Source organism: Rhinopithecus bieti, unplaced genomic scaffold (genome assembly GCF_001698545.2).
Source record: "Rhinopithecus bieti isolate Rb0 unplaced genomic scaffold, ASM169854v2 scaffold_6481, whole genome shotgun sequence".
Taxonomy (NCBI): domain Eukaryota; kingdom Metazoa; phylum Chordata; class Mammalia; order Primates; family Cercopithecidae; genus Rhinopithecus; species Rhinopithecus bieti.
The window spans coordinates 3,918,422-3,939,997 of record NW_016805314.1 but is presented as its reverse complement, the minus strand read 5'-3'; the positions used below and the strand labels follow the sequence as shown (position 1 = coordinate 3,939,997).

At 47.0% G+C, this 21,576-nt stretch overlaps 2 protein-coding genes across 3 annotated transcripts in view; one reads left to right on the top strand and one right to left on the bottom strand.

Moving 5' to 3' along the window:
* The window catches only part of VPS26B (VPS26 retromer complex component B), a 22,149-nt gene extending 4,491 nt beyond the window's left edge, over nt 1-17,658 (bottom strand). Inside the window, exons 1-6 of the mRNA XM_017872133.1 lie at nt 17,432-17,658; nt 17,226-17,284; nt 16,588-17,133; nt 16,218-16,451; nt 6,652-6,808; nt 1,909-2,073 (exon numbers count right to left, since the gene is read on the bottom strand). Of these exons, the coding sequence (XP_017727622.1) occupies nt 1,909-2,073; nt 6,652-6,808; nt 16,218-16,451; nt 16,588-17,133; nt 17,226-17,284; nt 17,432-17,658 (1,388 nt within the window). The remainder of the gene's footprint in view (nt 1-1,908; nt 2,074-6,651; nt 6,809-16,217; nt 16,452-16,587; nt 17,134-17,225; nt 17,285-17,431) is intronic.
* Nucleotides 16,729-21,576, top strand: part of NCAPD3 (non-SMC condensin II complex subunit D3) — a 67,432-nt gene continuing 62,584 nt past the window's right edge. Inside the window, exons 1-3 of one of the 2 annotated variants that reach the window (XM_017872168.1) lie at nt 16,729-17,299; nt 17,582-17,720; nt 20,864-21,018. In XM_017872168.1, coding sequence (XP_017727657.1) covers nt 17,657-17,720; nt 20,864-21,018 — 219 coding nt within the window. In that variant the 5' untranslated portion in view covers nt 16,729-17,299; nt 17,582-17,656. Of the gene's footprint in view, nt 17,721-20,863; nt 21,019-21,576 lie in introns of both variants that reach the window. The other variant, XM_017872167.1, reaches the window with a different exon arrangement.

Here is a 21,576-nt window from a genome sequence, read left to right as displayed (position 1 = left end):
ACTGATAAAGTGGTTCCCCACGAGCAGGTGGAGGGGTAGAGGGACAGAATGGGAAGGACAGCACCAGAGTTGGGAGAGAAATTCCTCCACATTTACCTTTTTATAATATTATTTTGACTTTTGAACTGTGTGACTAGCTATTCAAACAATTTTTTTTTTCTTCTAGAAACAGAGGCTCCCTATGTTGGCCAGCTTAGTCCTGAACTACTCCTGGCCTCAAGCAATCCTACTGCCTTGGTCTCCCAAAGTGCTGGGATTACAGGCATGAACCACCATGCCTGGCCTATTCAATTATATTTAATTTGCCAAAGAAAAAGGAATGCAAGAAAGAAAAAGAGAAACCGGCCGGGCGCGGTGGCTCAAGCCTGTAATCCCAGCACTTTGGGAGGCCGAGACGGGTGGATCACGAGGTCAGGAGATTGAGACCATCCTGCCTAACACGGTGAAACCCCGTCTCTACTAAAAATACAAAAAACTAGCCGGGCGAGGTGGCGGGCGCCTGTAGTCCCAGCTACTCGGGAGGCTGAGGCAGGAGAATGGCATGAACCTGGGAGGCGGAGTTTGCAGTGAGCTGAGATCTGCCACTGCACTCCAGCCTGGGCGACAGAGCCAGACTCCGTCTCAAAAAAAAAAAAAAAAGTTCTGTTCCTGACACTTCAAAGGTGAGCCACCTGGTGCAGCTCCCACTGCTCCCAGCCTCCGGATGACAGTGGATCCAGGGGATGCCACAATGAAAATCCTACTTAGAAACTTTGTGGCTTTTGTTGTGTTTTGTTTGAGATGGAGTCTCGTTCTGTCACCCAGGCTGGAGTGCAGTGGTGCCATCTCGGCTCACTGCGAGCTCTGCCTCCCGGGTTCATGCCATTCTCCTGCCTCAGCCTCCCGAGTAGCTGGGACTACAGGCGCCCGCCACGCCCGGCTAATTTTGTTTGTATTTTTTTAGTAGAGACGGGGTTTCACCATGTTAGCCAGGATGGTCTCAATCTCCTGACCTCATGATATAAGATTATATCATGACTATAAGACCTTTATAAGATTATAAAGATTTATAAGATATAAGATTATATCATGATTATAAGACCTCATGATTATAAGACCTTTATAAAAAATACATCAGGGCTGGGCATGGTGGCTCATGCCTGTAGTCCCAGCACTTTGGGAAGCCAAGGCAGGCAGATCACTTAAGTTCAGTAGTTCAAGACCAGCCTGGGAAACATTACAAAACCTTAGATCTACACACACACACACACACACACACACACGGACACAAATTAGCTGGGTGTGGTGGTGCATGTCTGTGCTCCTAGCTACTTGTAAGGGCGGAGGTGGGAGAAATGCATGAGTCCAGGAGGTCAAGGCTGCAGTAAGCCATGACTGTGCCACTGCATCCCAGGCTGGGTGACAAAGCAAGACCCCATCTTGAAAAAAAAAATCCAATATTCTTTGCTACAATCCATTTTAGTTCAGGGAGGAAGCAGCAAATCATGGCCAAACTTTGGTTTCCTCGCTTTGATTTCTGAAGACATAGATGGAGGGAACACATGATAATGGAATGGTATTCTGAATTGTTCTTATCAGTAGCAGGAAATAGCTGAAGCTAGAATTCCAAAACAAATAACCTCAAGTTAGTTTAGCTTGACTTTGAGAGGCATCACAGGATGTTTGACTTAAATACACCACCTTAGTTGAATATAGTTTAGTTTAGGTAAATGAAGTGTTTACGTCGTGGTCGGTCTAGCTGCAGCCAGCCTGCCATATACACTCACTGGATTGCCCCCACAGTCTTCCCCCACCGCATGCCACCACCAAGCAGTTGAGTCACGGAGTGCCATCAGTTTGCATTTGGATCAAGTCCCATCTCAACCTCCTTAAATAATCATTTCACAACCTTGGCACTGAGACACTTACTTGGATTTATTGTACTCAAATTCAATGTGCAGACAGTCCTCGATCCCAACCTCCATCTTGATGGAAGAGTTCAGCTCCGGGTATGTGCTGAGTGTGTGAACTACAATGTCCATCTCTTTGACAACATCATTGAGGCGGCGGCTGATGGTAGCTCGAAGGAAATAGCTGTAGGAGACGGAACTGTCAGGAATAAACACTCCCATTCTCCAGATGCTACCTGATATAGGTACCAAATTGGCCCACTTGAGAGAAGCCTGTACAAAGGTTCTTAACCCTCGAGGGCTTTGTATCCCTTTAAGAAGTTACAGACCCTCTTCCAGGGAAAGCTACACATATGTACCTATACAGAGAACTTTTCAACCACAATTCTAGGGAGTTCAAAGACCCTTCCCCCAAATCCCTTTATGGAGCTCATGTCCCCAGGTCAAGAATCTTGCTGTAAGGGAAAGTGATTTCTCTGCCTTGTACCCCAATCACTGGCTATTCTTGGGCCTTTCATGGCCCTTACCACTACTGACGATGTGTTTGTGTACAGGTTTTATTTCATCATCTAACTCCTGGTTTTTGGGGCAAAGGAGTCTGTCTCGTACTTTTATCTTTGCCTGTTTGTTCACTGAACAATATTCAATCAACAAACCTTTGTAAAGTGTCCCAATAAACCTTTTTTAAATTAAAAGAGGGGACTAGGAAAGAGAGAAATTAAGTCAGCTATTCATTCCACAAACACTGATTGAGCTAAGCACTGGGCTAAGCACAGGATGAATAAGATACAGTCTGATGGGAAGCTCACAGTTCAGAGGGCAGATGGGCAAACAGAGAGATGGGAACACATGGAGAGGGCTAATTGAGATGTGTGATCCAGTGCTGTGTGGAGGGAGAAAAGGGCATTCCAGAAAAGCAAACTTTATATGCAATAGAAGCAGAGAGGACCTGGTCTGTTGGATAACAAGTCTCTGGCTGAACCTAGGATCCTGGGGGAGGACGTTGCTGTGGAGGGGATGAGAGAGAAGACAGAGACGCAGTCCTGAAGGGTTTAACAAGCTGCCCTCTGCGGCCCGCCAGTGCAGCACTGTCATTCCCAGCACCTGTGCTAACACTCAACGAGGAAGAGCTCTTTAGTTGTATTTCCTTCTCCATAAAACATTATTTTAATCTAATCTAATGTAATGTAATAAATTGTATTTTCTTTTAAATAAAGCTTAGATAATCCCCACCACCTGTCAAGCATTACCAGATAAAGTTATAAAGATATCCTAACCAGACCAACTACACATTTCGGCTACTATCCGCTGTGTGGCACTGGCTGCTGCTTGGGGATCCTTTCGGTTCACCTCAGTACCCTCCATCACACTGCCTAAGACATCTGTCCCTAGCCCTCCTCTAACTGCTCAGGCTCCCGAGACTCCCCATCCCGCTGTCTGGGAAGACACTGACTTTTACTCCACTAAGAATATGAAGGCCTTCCCAGTCAAGGCTTACAATGTGCTCCTTTCTCTGCTTTGTTCCTCACTTAGGGCCTAAACATGTCTGTGCATCTTCACCAATCCTCTCTCCAACAGCACCTCTCCCTCTCAAGACCTCTCCTCCCCACTCCGTCACAAGACCCCTCCATATGGATGCACAGTGAAATCTGGAAAGGACAGCTTGAAGAATCCTGTTGCCTGGGCACACCTGATATGTGATTGCCCTGGAAAGGGACACAGGCATTCGCATTTTGAAAAGCTTCCCACATGATTTTCTAATGTGGAAGCCTTGGTCCAGCATCTGGATCCTTCTACATATTCTGATTTCCCCAAGATCATCAATCTCCCTCTAGCTAAAGGTTTTATCCTCTGAGCTGATTGAAAAAATTGGTTTCCAAAGTCACCAATCCCAAGAACCCTCTCCAGGCCTTACCCTCTTGACCTACCATACTTCCCCTTTCTTTCTTCAGAGACAACTGTCACAAGGCAGGTTCTGCACCAGCGGCTGAGGCTTCTCCACGAACCACTCCTCCTAACCCCTTGCTTCTGTCTCCACCACCCAACAGAAACCGCTCACCTCGAGTCAGTAACCCATGGCCTCCCAGGTGCCAAATCCAGCAGCCCTTGATTCTGCGTCCTATGAAATATGTCTTGCCTGAAACACTCTTCCCGTGGTTCCGCAGGGGCGCTGCCCTGATGCACCCCCTCTCCTCCTCCTGCCATCCTCCAGTGTGTCCTGGTTCTCCTCTCCCTGCGCTCCCTTTCTTCAAAAACATATCAGTTATGACCTCGGAGCGGATCAGTCCTGAACGCACATTTCTAAGTGTCCCCTCTGTCCTTAGCGCCAGGTTTGCACTTCCAATTGTCTGGTAAACTTTTATGCTTTCTCTGTTTTGCCAGTACTTCAGCCTGCCCTCTAGAGCTGGATGAATCACCCTATCTCCAGATCATTTCTTCCTCCTGATAGCCCTCTGTCTCCCTCTGCATGCCTCCACTCACTGGTAATCTCTGCTGGTGTCTATCACATTCCTCACTTTCTCTCTGTTCCCATTACAGCCACCAAAATCATCCTCTGAGGACCTCACAATAGCCTTCTGAGAGTTTTGTCTCTAGACTTTTCCCATCCACCAAATGCTATATATGGACTCTAATCTTCCAAAATAACCTTTTCCCTGCCTAAAGACAAAAAAGAAGTCCACAATAATCTCTTCATGTTTTCCCTCTGCCTGTGTAATAAGAAAAAGCTTTTCATCTGGAAGTTACATCTTTAAACCGTCCTCAACTAATTTTCCCATCTTTATCTCCTCTCTTTCACAACATGAATCCTAAAGTCTTCACATGATTTGGATGTCAACGCTTCTATTTGATTGTGGCAAAATACACATAACATAAAATTTACCACTTTAACAACTTTTAATTAGACAGTTCAGTGGCATTAACGATATTCATATTGTTGTGCAAACATCACCATCGGTCTCCAGAACTTTTCCACCTTCCACCCCCGAAACTCCACTCATTAAACACCAAACCCCATTTCCTCCTCCCCTCAGCCCTGGGCCTCTACCTTTCTACTTTCGGTCTCTATGAATTTGACTGCTCTGGGTACCTCATAGACATAGAATCAGACGGTATTTGTCCTTTTGTGACTGGCTTGTTTCCATAGCATAATGTCCTTTTGGTTCACCCATGGTGTAGCATAGGACAGAATGTCCTTCCTTTTGAAGGCTGTATAATAGTCCACCGCATGGACGAAACACATTTCCTTTACCCATTCACCCACTGAGGGACATCTGGGTTGTTTCTACCTTTTGGTGGTTGTGAATAATGCTGCTGTGAATATGGGTGTACAAACATCCGTTCGAGATCTTGTTTTCCATTTTTTGGATCCAGAAGTGGATCCAAAAGTGGAATTGCTAGATCATGTGGTAATTCTGTTTAATTTTTCAAGGCACCACTGTACTGTTTTCAACACCTTTCTTTCTGCCGTACAAACACTTAAGACAAATCGACTGCAAAAGAAAAAAAAATTAAATAATAAATCCCTTGGTCAAACTTAAATGATGACTAGACAATCCTCGCTGTTGCTGCATTCTCTGGGTGCAATTATGAAACCCTGTCTTTACTGGGTGTAATGTCAGCCTTACATCCCTCTGCAAAGACGTTTTTCTTTTAAAAAAATTAAAAAAAATTTTTGTCTGGTAGAGATGGGGTCTCAATATGTTGCCCAGGCTGGTATCGAATTCCTGGCTGAAGTGCCAGGATTACAGGCGCGAGCCACCACCTCTGCAAAGATTTAAAAAGAGCCTTTACTCTTCTGATGCAAGAAGGGAGGATAGAGAAAGAAAAGAAGTTAAAGATCTTGCTGTGGTGTGTACCATCCTAAACTCAGGTCCTCGGGTGAGGAGACAAGCTGATCTTATGAGATGGTATCAAGACCTGGAATCAGGTGTTCAGAGCGACAGGGGGGACTGCTCTATCCCAGTAGCATCACATAGCCTCAAGGTTACACCTAACAGTCTATATCTGCTGTGGATTTTTTTCACCCAAGAGACCTCGGCATCAGTCCCTATTCTCAGAGTTTCCAACACTGTAACAGTAAAAACAATTCGTGTACCTATGTGTCAACATTTTAAGAATTTTATTGTCTTATGACCCCCAAAAGAAGAGGACATCTAGAATGAGAATCTAAATCTATTACCCACTTTTGAAGTGAGAAAGCTGAGTTACAGAGCTCAAGATCACACGGCAGCTGTGTGGCAGAGCTGGACAGCAGGTCAGGATCTCCCGACACCCAGCCAGCAGGAGTGTGCTGGGGCTGGCTGACTGTTGAACTTTCAGAAATTTTATGAGCTGGCTGTTAAACACAGCAATTATTTAAATTTAAATTATGTAAACTCACAACTAGATGAGTCCTATTAAAAACAAAGGTAAGACATGCTAAAATCTCATCACTTCCTATTTTCCGGCCCTTTACAATACTCTCTGCTCTTGAGGGCATGAGTCTCCAGATGATGCGACAGCACATCTCCCCTACTTCTACCTTTAGGAACATTAGGCAGCTTGAAGTTGGCCGCGGTGGGGCTACTTACACTACAGAAACTGACACATGCTACAAACTAGGGCACTTTCCTCCTAGAAGGCCCACAGTTAATGGTTTACCAGCACGCTACAGCTCACAACACTCCTCCTCCTCAGGATCCCTGTGAAGGAACAGCCACAGGTCCTCGTCCACATGGGGCAGGTTCTAGGGCACAGTGGGGAACCAGCAGACATAACTTACCGTAGCTTCACATTCTGCCCCGTGTAGGACTCATACGGCTTCTCCACGTGGGTAAATTCAAAGTCGAAGGCCTGCGACTGGGTGATCTCTCCAGGCCGGGCCAGGTCCTTCACCAGGGACACAAATTCATGGTGGTTCCCACGATCGTAGTAGAGTTCTGGTGAGAGAGAGCAATGCCCTTCTTTATCAGACCCTGAGCTACGCCGGGCTAAGTAAGGGGGCTCTGGGTTGGAGGCATCGCTTTTCGGAAGGATCTCCCTGTAGAACAGACCCCTTCTAGCTTTGTTTCCTTGACCTCTGCTCTTTCACTCTCTCCTTCTTCTCCAAAGGCTCTTCTGTCTTACATAGTGAAATCCTGTGGCAGGAAAGGAACCCAAAATAATCCTGCTCCAAGACACCTGGACACCATCTTTAATAAGGGACAAGTCATGGGAGCCAATATAAGAAATGCCACGCTTCTTTAAACAGCATTTAACACTTCCAACTTCTGAAAGGACATAGCTATTTAATCATATCATCCTTATAATAAAAATCTTCTGAGACAGCTAAGACAGGTCTTATCACCCCAATTGAAAATGATGGAAACCCAGGTACATGGTTAACCGACTGGTCTGGAGTCGCAGAGTTGGTGCAGAGCTGAGACTAGAGCAGGTCTCCTTCTAGACTGCGTCTATTTCTATCAGCTGGTATAATGTGGTCATGACACAACCTACTTCACAAGGCTCTGTGTGAAGTAGCAAGGGTGATACAGGTAAAAGACTTAGAACAGTATCTAGTACACAGCAAACACCCAGAAACATCATTACTAGCTGCTGTTATTACTCCAAAAGGCAGGCATGTGGCCAAACATGGACATTTTCATGTTATTCCCTCCACTGAAATCAGGGAGTGTCAAACTTCAGTGTGCACCAGAGCCACTGAGAGGGCTGGTTAGCACACGGATCGCTGGGTCCCACCCTAGTGTTTCTGATTCAGGGGTCTGGGGTGGGGCCTGAGAACTGACATTTCTAATAAGCTCCCCAGGACTGCTGCTACCACACTTTGAGAAGCATTGCTCTAAATTTATCCTCTTCAGGAAATAGTTCTGGTATTTGTCGATGATAAGTTCATGCCACCCATTTGTCCTATATTATTTTATGTTTGCTTATATTCTATTTAAGTTTTGCTATATACATGGTCTCCCCCACTCCCACTTTGGACTGCAGGCCCTTTAAAGGTAAGGCCCACATCCCCAGCTCCCTGGTGCTTCCTAGAACCTGGCCCTGCAGAAGTGAGCTTTGTTTTGTTTGTTTTTTGAGACAGAGTCTCGCTCTGTCGCCCAGGCTGGAGTGCAGTAGCATGATCTCGACTCACTGCAACCTCCGCCTCCTGGGTTCAAGCAATTCTCCTGCCTCAGCCTCCCAAGTAGCTGAGACTGACTGGCCTGGAGTCAGTCTCAGCTGACACGCCACCAGGTCCAGCTAATTTTTCTGTATTTTTAGTAAGACGGGGTTTCACCGTGTTAGCCAGGATGGTCTCGTTCTCCTCACCTCGTGATCTGCCTGCCTTGGCCTCCCAAAGTGCTGGGATTATAGGCGTGAGCTACCGTGCCCGGCCGAGGTAAGCTCTTAATATTGACTGTGGCTACGCATGGCCACATTACAGTTCAAGCCACCACCACTCAAGGATTCTGTGTTCAAGTCCCACGCTAGACTGCAACTTGCAGCAGGGCAGATGAATTGGGAACACAGAGCAGGCAGAGCACACTCATTGCCTCTGTTGTTTGCTGCTTGGGGAGGATGAGGCAAGTCCATAGATTGGAGTCTGTGGGATCCCACACTAGTGATGACAATTCTGTATGAATTCACAATGTATTGTGTGGCTGTGGCTTGTGGCTGACTTCCCGTGTAACTACAATCAGCCACAGTCTTTTATTACAAACAATGACCTTCCCTTCCAAACACTCGTGGTTTCAATAGTAGGCAGCATTCTGGTTAGTGAGTGATAATCCACAAAGCATCAGAGTAGGAGATGGCAGTTCCAAACTATGGGTGGAAAGTGAGCAATCCAGTAATTGTGCCCCCCAGTAAAAGTCAGAAGTGCACAACAGGTGGAAGCGGAGCCGCGGCCAGCCCCAGGGACAGGGACTCCTCTGCTCACTGTGGCTGCATGAGTCCTGGTTGATGGTGTTGGCGTCCACGTGGAAACCGAAACCTTGACTTGGGAACCTGGTATCTCAGTTTCTAAGTACTAGATTCTGGCCATAGTTTCAGGGGACAGAAGCAGGCAGAGCAAGGTCCCAATGTCCAGAATCAATGGTCCAGAGTCAAGAGGAAGCGGAGAAGAAAAGGATGGAAAAATACACAAATGTGATCACATAGCCCAAAGGCAACATCAGAAATAAACAAAACAGAGAAGGCATAGAGAGCACTCAGGCTGCCAGCATCGTGGAGCCCAGCAACAGTGCAGAAGGTTCCCCCGGCCCCTGCAGGGGACCCGGAGCAGGAGAAGTCATTCCCTGCATAGCATCATGTTCTCCCTAGTGCCCTTCCTCCTGGACACACATTCATATCAGCTCTGACATCGAATGTCATGGAAGAGTGGTCAGTGTGCAGTCAGAGCAGGGCTGGCCCAGCCTTTTAAATCTGTCCTTTATAAGCCATCTGCAATACTTCTGCAAACACTGTGGGGCAAAGGGGCAGACACAGCGGTGCTTCCTATTTGCCAGAAAGTTTGGTTTCCTCTTGCATAAATTAAATCAAATATCCAAGGCTGTTCTCACAAGAGGTCTGGGCCCTGAAGAGACTGTAAATAGCCTCTATTCCATCCCACAGAAGCAACCATAAATCATCTTTCATTCTTCCCAACCAGCAGTCCTCAGAGATCAGACGTGTCAGGCTAGAAGTAGGAACTGAGTTAAGTTTTTGGTTAAGATAACTATCCTGTCTTTGGTTTCCCTCTCAGTCCAACAGGAGGAAATAACTTCTGTACTCAGGATGTTTTCATGGTGAAACTTGCCACCAACAGTTGAGAAGTGAATTTGCCATTCTGGAAGGAAACGGAGCCAGCTTTGCATCACAGGTAACTCATGACAGCTGCCCTGAGCTTTGCTGCTTCGCTGAGGCCATGTTTAGTCTAGGCCTCGTGCAGTTTTGGAAGAAACCTAAGTCAGCAAAGCGTAAAAAGACCTCCAAAGACCAGGCTTAGTGGCTCATGCCTGTAATCCCAGCACTTTGGGAGGCCAAGGCAGGTGGATAATGAGGTCAGGATTGAGACCAGCCTGGCCAAGATGGTGAAACCCTGTCACTACTAAAAATACACAAATTAGCCAGATGCGGGGATGGGCGTCTGTAATCCCAGCTACTCAGGAGGTTGAGGCAGGAGAATCGCTTGAATCTGGGAGGCGGAGGTTGCGGTGAGCTGAGAATGTGCCACTGCACTCTAGCCTGGGCGACAGAGCAAGATTCTATCTCAAAAAAAAAAAAAAAAAAAAAAAGCCCTCCAAAGAGCCTTCTCTCCATCTGACCCTCCCAGCCACTGTCTGCTGGCTGGTCACTGTCAGGATTCGTGCTTGCCACACCCTACTCCTGTCTGCCAACCCTGTGAAACCTGCAAGCGCTGGCACCTCTGGGCGGCCCACACGTTGCCAGGCACAGCTCTGCTCCAGTCCCACCAGCAGCTTGTCAAGGAGGCCAGAATCAACCCTCCTCATCTTAACGTGCCTTTACTTTAGTGTTTCAAGGGCTAATGAATTAAAACACAGAAAGCCCCTGGAGTTTTTAAAAGTATAGGCTTGATTGGTATTAATGGGCTTATTAAAACCTTAAAAAAAACAAAATCCAGATGATGTCTGTTGGCTTTGGAGTACAAGGATGTTCCTGTCTGCCCTCCTCCGCCATGTCTGACCTTCTAATTACGTTTGGTTTATTTAACCCCATTAGTCTCCAAGGCGGCCCAGGTCTGCTTTCTAACCTTCACCGGTGCTCCCCAAAGGATTCCAGCTCAACAGTGGTCTCTTCTTCTCACAATTACAGCTTTTCCTTGCAGCGATCTTCACAGACTACTGCATCTTTCTAAAACCGTGGGCCATTAGGGTGACTAGTCTTAGACCTTTCTATCCCATGGGCCTGACCTGAGAGATGCCCTCACCATGTTTGCTGCCACTGTGAGAACACAGACCAAGCCACTGGAGAAGTGTCCTAGGCACAGGAAGCATCCCAGTGTGGCTCAACAACTTGCAGAGGATTACAGAAAAACGTCCACCACATAAGGGAATAAATAAGGTCTTACAGTCTCAGGGGGCAATGTTCAAACTGCCGCATCTGAGCAGTGATGCAGGACCAAATGGACCAGAGGTCTGACAACCACGTTCTTACATGCAAGGGGAAATCAGTTTCAACTTGGCACAGGAGAGTGTGCGGAAAGAAAGATGTAAAGGCAGGTAAACTGACATTGGCTTCCTTATCCTTGTTCCCCCAGTGAGGATGCAGCCCCAGTGGGGACACGCCAGCTGGTGAGTCACCGAGTTCTGAGTGGCCTTGATGGACAGCTACATGTTGCTCATCAGTGCCTCCTCCGTAACCAAGGCAGGAAGCTCAGCCGCTCAACCACCAAAGCAAACCTGAATTCTGTCTTTTTTTCATTAAAATAACTCTTGCTTATCTGGGAGGAGATGAGGGAAAAAAAAAACAAAAAACAAAGAATAGTTTCTGTAAATTCTTAGATCTGACCAATATATCCATTCGGCAAATATTTACTAGGCAGCTTCTACGTGCTAGCCATTGCACTAACGATGGGCTAAAGGCAGTCCCTGGATCTCAGGTGCTCAGAAATTAGTAAGAAAGACAGACAAGTTGAAAAAGAAGTTGCAACCTTGTCATACCCTGCTTGAAAAGAGGTATTAACGAGGCCTCTGGAAGAACAGTGGAGGAAGCACTTAAGTCAGCCTGGGGAAGTCAGAGAAGACTTTCTGATGGATGTGATGTTAGCTAGGCTTTGCAGGAGTAAGAGCTTGCGTGGAAGGTTATATCTTGCAGAAAGATGTTACTATACAAAGGGAAAATACCAAGATTCTAGAAGAAAAGGATAGTTTCTGGAACCTACAAGTGGTGGGAGTGAAGGGCTAGGGGGAGACAAGACTGGAAAGAGAGGCAGGGCCAGAGCAGGAGGGATTTGGATATACTTTCCCCCATTAACCAATAGGGAGGCAAGAAGAATTTTAAGGACTGACAACGACAGAACTGCCTTTAAGAAACTTCATCCTCACAGAAAATGACCTGAAAGAGGAGGAAGACAAAGGCAGGAAGAGCAGTTAGGAAGCTGCTACATACAAAAAATAAAAGGCAGTGGCATTGAGAATAGAGAGGAGACCGCTGGTTTGAGATATACTGCAGAGCTAGCAGAGAAGGTCAAAACTTAGCAGCCAACTGCACGTGTGGGAGGAGAAGCCAAGACTTCAAAATGACTTCTAGATTTCTGAGGCTAAATGATCCCAGGCGACATAGGCCGAAATGGGAGAAAAGGAGAAGTAGTGGGGCTGTGGCTGGGGCAGAGGCAGAGAGAGGGGTCTGTGTTTGCATGTGTTTCTGAGACACCTGTGGGGTATCCCAGTGGACATGTCTAGCAGACAGCTGTAAAGACGTGTGAAACTCGGAAGAGAGGTCGGGTCAGGACAAAGAAACAGTCTGGGAGTCATCAGAATATAATTCATGGGGCTCAGCACAGTGACTCATGTATGTAATCCCAGCAGCATGTATGTAAAGCCAAGGCAGGAGGATTGCTTGAGTTCCAGACCAGCCTGGGCAATAACGAAAGACCCTGTCTCTACATAAAATTTAAAAAATTAGCTGGGTGTGGTGGCATGCACCTGTAGTCTCAGCTACTTGGGAGGCAGAGATGGGAGGATTGCTTAAGCCCAGGAGGTTGAGGCTGCAGTGAGCTGTGATCATGGCACTGTACTCTACCCTGGGTGATGGAGTGAGACCGTGTCTCAAAAATTATTTTAAATAAAAAACAAAGAAAATAAGTCATCGGTACAGATGAGACTGCCACAGCAAGTGACAGGATAAAAGTGACACCTCTGCCTGCCTGCCTCCAAATTAACAAGGAAGAGGGACAGAGCTCAGTGCTATCAACCTGATTACTGCCATATGCCACCCTGTCAGCCAGACCTCAGAACAGACCGAAGTTCCACCCATTTCGCACATAATCACAGAATGCAATGAAGGAGAAAACCACATAACCGCAACTTCAGCAAACTCACTCACTGGCCTTGCTCTGGTGCCCCAAGTTCAGTTCACAATGACTGACATAGGTGTATGACACAAATGCTTCACAACATGCTTCTTTCGGGGAACCAGGAAGATAAAATAGGAGGAATGTAACAGTCTAAGAAAAGTCACTCTGTGCTTCCAAATAGACTGGTACATCTTTACTCCCTGTCAATATGTGCATTTAGGAACACAAACTCCCTTTTACATCAAATAGAACTACAAAGGTTATTCTAATGCCTTGTTCTTGATCAAGAAATACATTCCAAAGCCAAATAAGAAGAAACATATTGTCCATCATTCTGTGTTATTCTATTTCCACGCCCTTATGTAACCATGGATAATTGTGCGTGAACAATATACTTTAGCACAAAGCTGGGATTGGTTCCATCTACAACACCAACTGAGACTGGCCATGTGGTCAAAGTAAGAGATTTAAGGCAAAGGGTTGAAACATGCACTCCCTATCAGTAGACAGGGCGATCTTATTCAGGTAAAACAGGTATAGGAGGAAGAGCAGCAAGCCAGTGAGTGATAACTCAATTTGTGAAATGGAAACATTTTACTACATCAACTACCATAATTTTATAAAGGAACCCTCTACAAGGGTCATGCATGATCCCCTGGCATGCCCAACATTCTCATCAAGTGATTTTATTTTCCTTGCTTGATAGCTGAGAAAGCTGAGGCCCAGAGAGTGGCTAAATTCCCCCAAAGTCTCATGGTCACCTCAACCCAGGGTGCCCAAGGGCCCAGGAAGAGTTACCAGTGGAAGCAACAAAAGGTTCTGAGAAAATTCAGCAGGGATGATGGATGTCTCGGGAGTAAGGAGTTAGACAAGAAATCAGGTGGGGCAGGCACAGCAAGCAGCTTCTTCAACTCCCTTTCATTTAGACCGGAGGAAGGCCTGGACACCATTCGTAGAACAGCTCATTTCACACTGTCTGGGGCAGAAGACATTCTGGATTATCTTTCACATACTGGCAAGGTACCACCACCTGGGAGTGATGGTGTAGACACAGATTAAACATGCCTGTCAACACTATTATTTTTTATTTTTATTTTTTTTTGAGCGGGAGTCTCACTCTGTCGCCCGGACTGGAGTGCAGTGGCCAGATCTCAGCTCACTGCAAGCTCCACCTCCCGGATTTACGCCATTCTCCTGCCTCAGCCTCCCGAGGAGTATTTTTTTTTTTTTTTTAGTAGAGACGGGGTTTCACCGTGTTAGCCAGGATGGTCTACGATCTCCTGACCTCGTGATCCGCCCGTCTCGGCCTCCCAAAGTGCTGGGATTACAGGCTTGAGCCACCGCGCCCGGCCAACACTATTATTATGGAGCCAAAGAATCAATGCAATAACTTTAAAACTGCCACTAAAAAATACCCTTTCTCAGTAGGCAAGGATTTCTCCACTAGTTACTATGCTTAGCATAATATGCTTTGGACTCATCCTGTTTATCCCAGGGTTCTTTATTAGAGATGATTTTACCCTCCAGGGGATATATAGCAATATCTCAAGACATTTCTGTGGTCACGAGTGGGGGATGCTACGGTTGTCTGCTCAGTAGAGGCTAGGAATGCTGCTAAACATCTAGGACAATGTGACAAATGACGCCGGACATCACAGTGCTGCTACTGAGGAACCTTGCCATCTACCCCACCACTGAACCCAGAAGTAGGAAAGCAGCAGGCATGGAACTCACTCTTCAGCCCCTTTTCTGGTACACTAACAGGTCTTTCATATTCTGGCTTTAAAGTAACAACAAAGAGCTCCCTATAGGATCAGTCAGTCTTCAACCTGATTTCATGTTCTTAAATACCAGAGGCAAAATGCTTGAGGCTGAGCAGTGAACCCAAGAGCCAGGCCACAAGGCCTCCTTTTCCCAGGGTTTCCCCTACCTGTGTCTCAGTGTTTCCTGACTCTGAAAAGGAGAGGGCAAATTCTTTGCTAAACTCTCAGGATATGAGAGAGAGTTTAACAAAGATTCCCCAAGGAAGTCTCTAAGAACAGAGTTATGCATGCAGCATGTGGTCTAGGTATGGATTCTCTACCAGAGCTGTGTAGCTCACAGAGTATTTATTGTGATTCTACTCCTAACCTAACCACAAAAACACTTACTTTAAAAGTACCCACGCATTTTAATAATACACAAGAGTCTAAATAAGGCTTAAAATTGGAGACAACCCAGTCTTGACTGGGAGCTCCCCAAATCACTTTGCTATTACTGCCTTTTACTGTCTAGTTCTTATTTGTTTGTTTATTTTTTTGAGACAGGGTCTTGCTGGTTGTCACCCAGGCTGGAGTGCTGTGCTGTCATCACAGCTCACTGCTGCCTGGAACTCCCGGTTTCAAGCAATCCTCCCATCTTAGCCTCCCGAGGAGCTAGGACTACAGGTATGCACCACCAAGCCCAGCTAACTAGGAAAATTTTTCGGGGGTAGAGACAGGTCTTGCTATATTGCCCAGGCTGGTCTCCAACTCCTGGCCTCAAGCAATCCTCCCACTTCAGCCTCCCAAAATGCTGGGATTGCAGGCATTAGCCACTGTGCCTGCCGCTGTCTAGTTCTAATGACTAATAATCATGTTTAAAGCATTGAGAAACTCTGATCCCTTGTGGTTTTTGGAAACACCGTTTCTTTGTCTTTAAAGAGAAAATGTGGTAACTGAAAACTCGCATTCTAATAAAGAAGTCTAAGAAACGCAGCTAGGTAGTCAGATGTAGACTGAAGATTACGGGTCTTCTTTCTGGAAACATGTACAAGCATAGGTAGTTCAGGGCTGAGGTGAGGTAAGAGAGAACTGGTTAGCTCTCATACAACACATCTAAAGAGAAAAACGGGTTGGTGGGGGCGCCGGGAAGTGGGGCTCGGTGGACCAGCCTCACTTTGCGTCTGGCAGTTGCAGATGACGGGCGATGGGAAAGCCAGTATTGGCAGAGCGGTCTCCCCCTAACAAACCCACCTGCAGGCTACGGCCAGAGCACCTCACTCAGAAATCCTGGGGACAAGAAGCAAAGCCAAGTGCACGCTGGAGACAATGGGGAGAACCCACAGGCAAGGCACCCATCCCACGAGGCACAGCAGGGTGCTTCCTCCCGCCTTCGCAGTCCCCATCTCCCTGGCAGCGCGCTGTCACTTTTGGCAGGAGGACAGTAACGCAGGGGGAGTCGCCCACGGGCGGGACTTGTAGCTGAACCCCAGGCCTCAGACTGCAGTTGACAAGCGACTGTGACAGGCCTCGCCGGAGCTGGGCCCTGAATCACCCTGCTCCCCGGCCGGCTGTCGGCGCTGGGGGACGGGGTCCCCGGGGTCGACTCACCGATCTGCCCGATGAACTCGATTTTGATGCCCTGGTGCTCCAGCCGCTTGTTGGGGTTCTTGAGGGCAAGGCTCACCTTCCCGGAGACAGTCTCCCCGTCGTAGAAGAGGAAATATTTCTCCTCTCTTGCCGGGGTCCTCCGTCTTGTGCTCCGGCCCGCTTCCCACTCCCTCCGATCGTTCAGAAGGATTTCCACCTCCACGCTCTGCCCAAGCCGAAAAAAAAAGAAAAAAGCTTTTCATGGCAACCGCCGGGCGGGGCCGGGTCTCGGTAAGGACCGCTCCCTGCGCACGGGCCCGCGGGCTGCCCTAGGTAAGGAAGGCCAGAGGGCCCTACGCCGCGAGCGCGCTCGGTCCGCCGCGGCGCTTGCCCTGGCTCAGCCGCTGGCGCCGGGCAGGGGCGGCCGACCGACCAAGCCGGCTCACGGGGGAGGGGGCCAGCTGGCCGGGGAGGTAGGCGGCTGCGGGCTCGGCGCCCGAAGCAGCCAATGGCACGAGGAGCAGTGCCCTGCGCCGAGCGCAGTCCCAGCCAGTCCAGCAGACGGTGGCAGTGGGCGGGCGAGGGTCGGCCGTGCAATGCTGCGGGAGGGCAGCCGCACAGGGCCAGGTGTGCTTGGCCTGCGCGGGCCGCGGGCCGGGTGGGGTCCAGCGCCGAGCAGCGCTGAGAGCTGCAACCCACCGAGGCGCTTCGGCGGCTTCGGGCGGGGGAGGGGGCGGGCGAGCTCCAGCCCGGATGCGCTGGAGCGGCGGCGCGCATGCGCACCCCCGTTCTCCGCTCCTGAGCCTCCCGGCCTCCAGGAGGACAGCTCGCTGCGCATGCGCAGGGAGAGCGCGGCCGGCGCTCCCGCCGTCGGCACCGCAGCTGTTACTTCGCTGGGACAGGCTCTCGGCCCACGCGTGCCGCGCAGTCCACAGAACTGCAGTCGTCTTCTCGGAGTGCTTTCGGCTACTTTTCCCTTATTGCTTTAGCTCGATACACGTTGGGCTGCCTTTCCCATTCGGATATTACGCGGTTCCAGTGCTGTCTGACACGAAAGGCAGCCCTTTGACACGCACGCGAAATGTCGCCTGACGAGGGCAAAGGTGACAGTTACTACCGGAAGTACCCTGTCTCGGATACCCTTTAGATTCCCCACTAAAGAAAACGAAGCGGGAAAACGCTGTTAGGGTTTAACTCAGGCCCTGGCTCCTGGAACGAATTAGCGGAAAAGTCACCCGCTGGAGCCTTGTTTGGCTTCCACTTTTCGGCCCGCCCAGTTCACTGAGCGTGTGGCCGACGACGCAGGTGATTGGTTGAGCGAATGGAAACGGCTCCGTGCGGTGATTGGCTGGTGGGAAATTCTGTACGTTGTGATTGGTCCGCAGGAACGACTCGGCGCGCGCGCGGGAGCGAGCTTTGAAAGTTGAGCACGGCGGCGGCGAGCCGGTGGCCTGGGGATCATGGTGGCGCTGCGGGGCCTCGGTAGCGGCCTGCAGCCCTGGTGTCCGCTGGATCTTAGACTCGGTGAGCAGACGCAGCCGCGAGGCCCGGGGGCCAGGGCGGGGGTCCTTTGCGTCCCCAACGATGCCTAAGCCCGGGCCATGGTGCGGGTGGGGGCGGGGTGGGGGCGCTCGGCTGTCGGCGGTGCCTGGGGTCCCCGGGGCCGTGCCGCGCCAGGATTACGGCCAGCCAGGTTTCCCGTGGGGGTTCAAGCCGGCCAGGCCACGCTTAGTATAAACGAATGTTGGCCAGTCTCTTCTAGCGCTTGTGCATCTGTTTTCTCGGCCTTCCCCTTCTTCCTGTGCACCTATCTATTCTTACCTATTCAGATGGTTTTAAATTGCAAATCTTTTTCTTCGGCCAGACTTATTTTTTGAACTTCATGTTCATAAGTTCAACTGGATGTCTCACATGCAGACATCATCAAACGTCACACGAGTGAAAATGGGATTCCCAAAGCCTGCTAATGGCACCATCCAAGCCACCAACCCAGGAGTCATGGCATTTCTGCTTCCCCTTTCATGCCTGCCACCACTGTCCTGCCTCCGAGGTGTCTCAGGGCCGACACGCTCCATTCCTGGTGCTACTGCCTTCATCATAGTCAGCCTCGAGCAATTGCAGGAGTATTTTAGCTGCTTTCTGATGTTAACTGTGCCAGCCCATCCCCCACACGTTTGCAGACCGACTTTTGAAAACACAGCTTTGAATGTGTCAAGCCTGTACAGCTTTAATGTTTCTCCTTTGTTTCCTAAATAAATGACCAGATCCTTGGCATACTTTGTAAGTCTTTGCCATTCTCTCCAGTTTGATTTTTCTAGAGCGTAACCTTTGGAATCAGACGCACTGGGATTGCTCCCTTGGCTGTACCCCATAGCATCCATGTATTACCGTGCAAGTTACTTCTCCTTGCTAAACCCCTGTTTTCTGATTTGTCAAATGGGGAGTACATTATCTACCTCACAGGGATTTTTGTAAAGATGAATTTTGTACCTGCCACATAATAACTGCAGAATAGATACTAATACCCACGAGCAAACTGTGTTATAACAATTTTGTTCATTTCAAAACACTTTAATTTCTTTCCCTTTGTGCTTTGTTACACTGTGCTTGCTGGGATGCACTTTTCTGCATTTATTTGCCTAGCAAAACTCTTCACATTCAGGTCCAATTGAAGAATCATCTTATTCCTCTGCCTCTTCCTCCTCCTCCAGTAATATTCCCTATTAAGCTCTGTAGCGTTTTACATTTTACATATCTATTATTTTAACACTCATCCATTGCAAAAATAATAAACATCATCTATTGACTGCTTTTTATGTGGCTAGCACATTGTTAGGGCCTTTATACACATTATCTTTCACAAAAATCTTGTATTTCCAATGATGAAGGAGAGACTAATTACGTGTAAGTGATCAAGTCAGGATATCTGCCTTGTTCTGTCTCAAAATTCAGTGCTCTCTTTTCTATCATAGGCTGCTTTTTTTGGTATCCTAAGTGTGAAATGTTGAGATCTTTGTGGACAAGAACCCTCTAGTATTCATCTTTGTATCCCTAGAAGTGTAAGTGGCTTCCCTAGTATTTTCTCAAGGTGTTTGTTGAGTAAGTACGTGATATATTTCTTCCTCTTCTTCCATCCTAAGTGAAGTAGTGGAGCAGAAGTTACCTGCATTCGACAACTGAGAAAATAGGTAGTGAGGGATTTGAATAGTGTAAAGATATTGAGGAAAAAAATCTAACTCAGTGTCTCCTGTACTCTCAGTCAGCAATCAACACTGAAGACTTCTGTGACCAAATGGTAGATAACAGGGCCAGTTACTGCCATCCAAATTAGATTCGATGGTATTTACAGTAGGGAACGATTATAAGCAAAACCAAGAGAAGGAGTGAGATAACTTTTGCTGTGGTCTATAATGACCTTTAAAACATTATTGGAAATTTAGAAAGATAAAACTGTGTTTTTCAGATCTTCTTTCAGGCAGCATATTGCCTGTCTTTGGAAGGAATGCTGTGCACAGCCACTTAGGGTACAGAGACTCCCTCCTCCAGGGTCAAGTTCAAGTGACAAAAGATGATGAGCAGATTGTATTCTAGGGATGGATCTAGTTGAGTGTAAGGCCTTTTATTTTCATTTGCTGAGTGCATTGTGATGCTCCCATCTCTGTTTTTTCTTTATTTATACCTTGCCCAACTTCTCTAAATCAGCGGTGAGCAAATACTTTTAATGCTAATTTGAAGGAACACCTGATTAATAATTTGAGATGTCCACATTTCCATCTAGTCCTAATTTTAGTTTGGGAAAATAACAATGAAAACACTGAAGAAATATAGTTTATTAGAAAAGAGTGGGAAGGAGAGGTGGATGGATAGGGGAGGGATACCATTAGGAGAAATAACTAATGTAGATGATGGGTTGATGGGTACAGCAAACCACCATGGTACGTGTATACCTATGTAACAAACCTGCATGTTGTGCACCTGTACCCAAGAACTTAAAGTGTAAGTTTAAAAAAAAATTGTTTATCCAAAAAAAGAAAAGAAAAGAATGGGAAGATTTAGAGTTAAAAGAGATTGATAAGGAATCCAGCCAGCATGCCGTCTTAATATCCCTCCTCTCAATGTACATTCTTTCAATCAGTGTATTTTAAAGTCACCAAGGATTTCTGTGAGTCTGAATCTGGCTTGCCTCCTCTATTTTAAACTTCCTGGGGAAATTATGTCTGTTTTTTAAATGCTACATTATTGTCCAAGGGCCCAATAAAGTGCTATATATTTTATTTCCACTTATTAACTTGGTTATGATATTTTCACAAAGGAACATCTTGGGCAATCTGATTAACCTCTGTTTCTTCTCTAGATTGAACAAATGGGAAAGCCTGATCACTAAATGTTTTGAAGTGTCCTTTCCCAAAATTCTTATATCTTAAAAGTGTTTCCTTCTTTATATTCTTAGAAGATGATTAGCTTAATAGCTAGTGTCAGTTGTGATTTAAGATTCTCTTAACCTTTTCTGGTTTTCTTTTATTATGGTACACCTATATTATTAAAACAAGTTAAATGTGAACTGTGACTCATAAACTTTTTTCCTCTTGAACATACCTGGAATCTAAAGTGATTAGTTTTTTTACTTGTTACAGAGTACTTACAAATTTCATTGCATTTTCCCCTAGAATGGGTTGACACAGTGTGGGAACTGGATTTCACAGAGACTGAGCCTTTGGATCCCAGCATAGAAGCAGAGATCATAGAGACTGGATTGGATGCATTCACAAAACTCTATGAAAGCCTTTTACCCTTTGCTACTGGAGAACATGGATCTATGGAGGTAAAAAAATAAAAACAAACTAGCCAAATTTTGGTGTTAGCAGTAGAAGGTGAAAGTCATTATAATCTAAAGCTTAGCTTTCTTGGTGTACAATTCGCAGGGAGTACAATATGAGTAACATAAAGAATATGGTTAATTTATTGAAAATTCTAAGAACTTTCCTCCAGAAGGTTCAAGGTACTCGTCTGATTTTTTTTTTTTTTTACGACACAACCGTTTTTTACAATAGCAAATTAAAGGAAAAGTATAAGGCCAGGTGTGGTGGCTCACGTCTAATCACAGCAGTTTAAGGGGTGAGGCTGGCCAATTGCTTGAGCTCAGGTTGAGACTAGCCTGGGCAACATGGCAAAACCCCATCTCAGACGAAAAAAAAGGAAAAATATAAAGGCACAAACAAGAAAACTAGACCTTGGAAAATGCAAATAACAATTCAGACATGCCCTTAACCTTAACTTTAAGAAAATCTGCAGCCAGGCACAGTGGCTCACGCCTGTAATCCCAACACTTTGGAAGGCCGAGGCAGGTGGATCACGAGGTCAGGAATTCAAGACCAGCCTA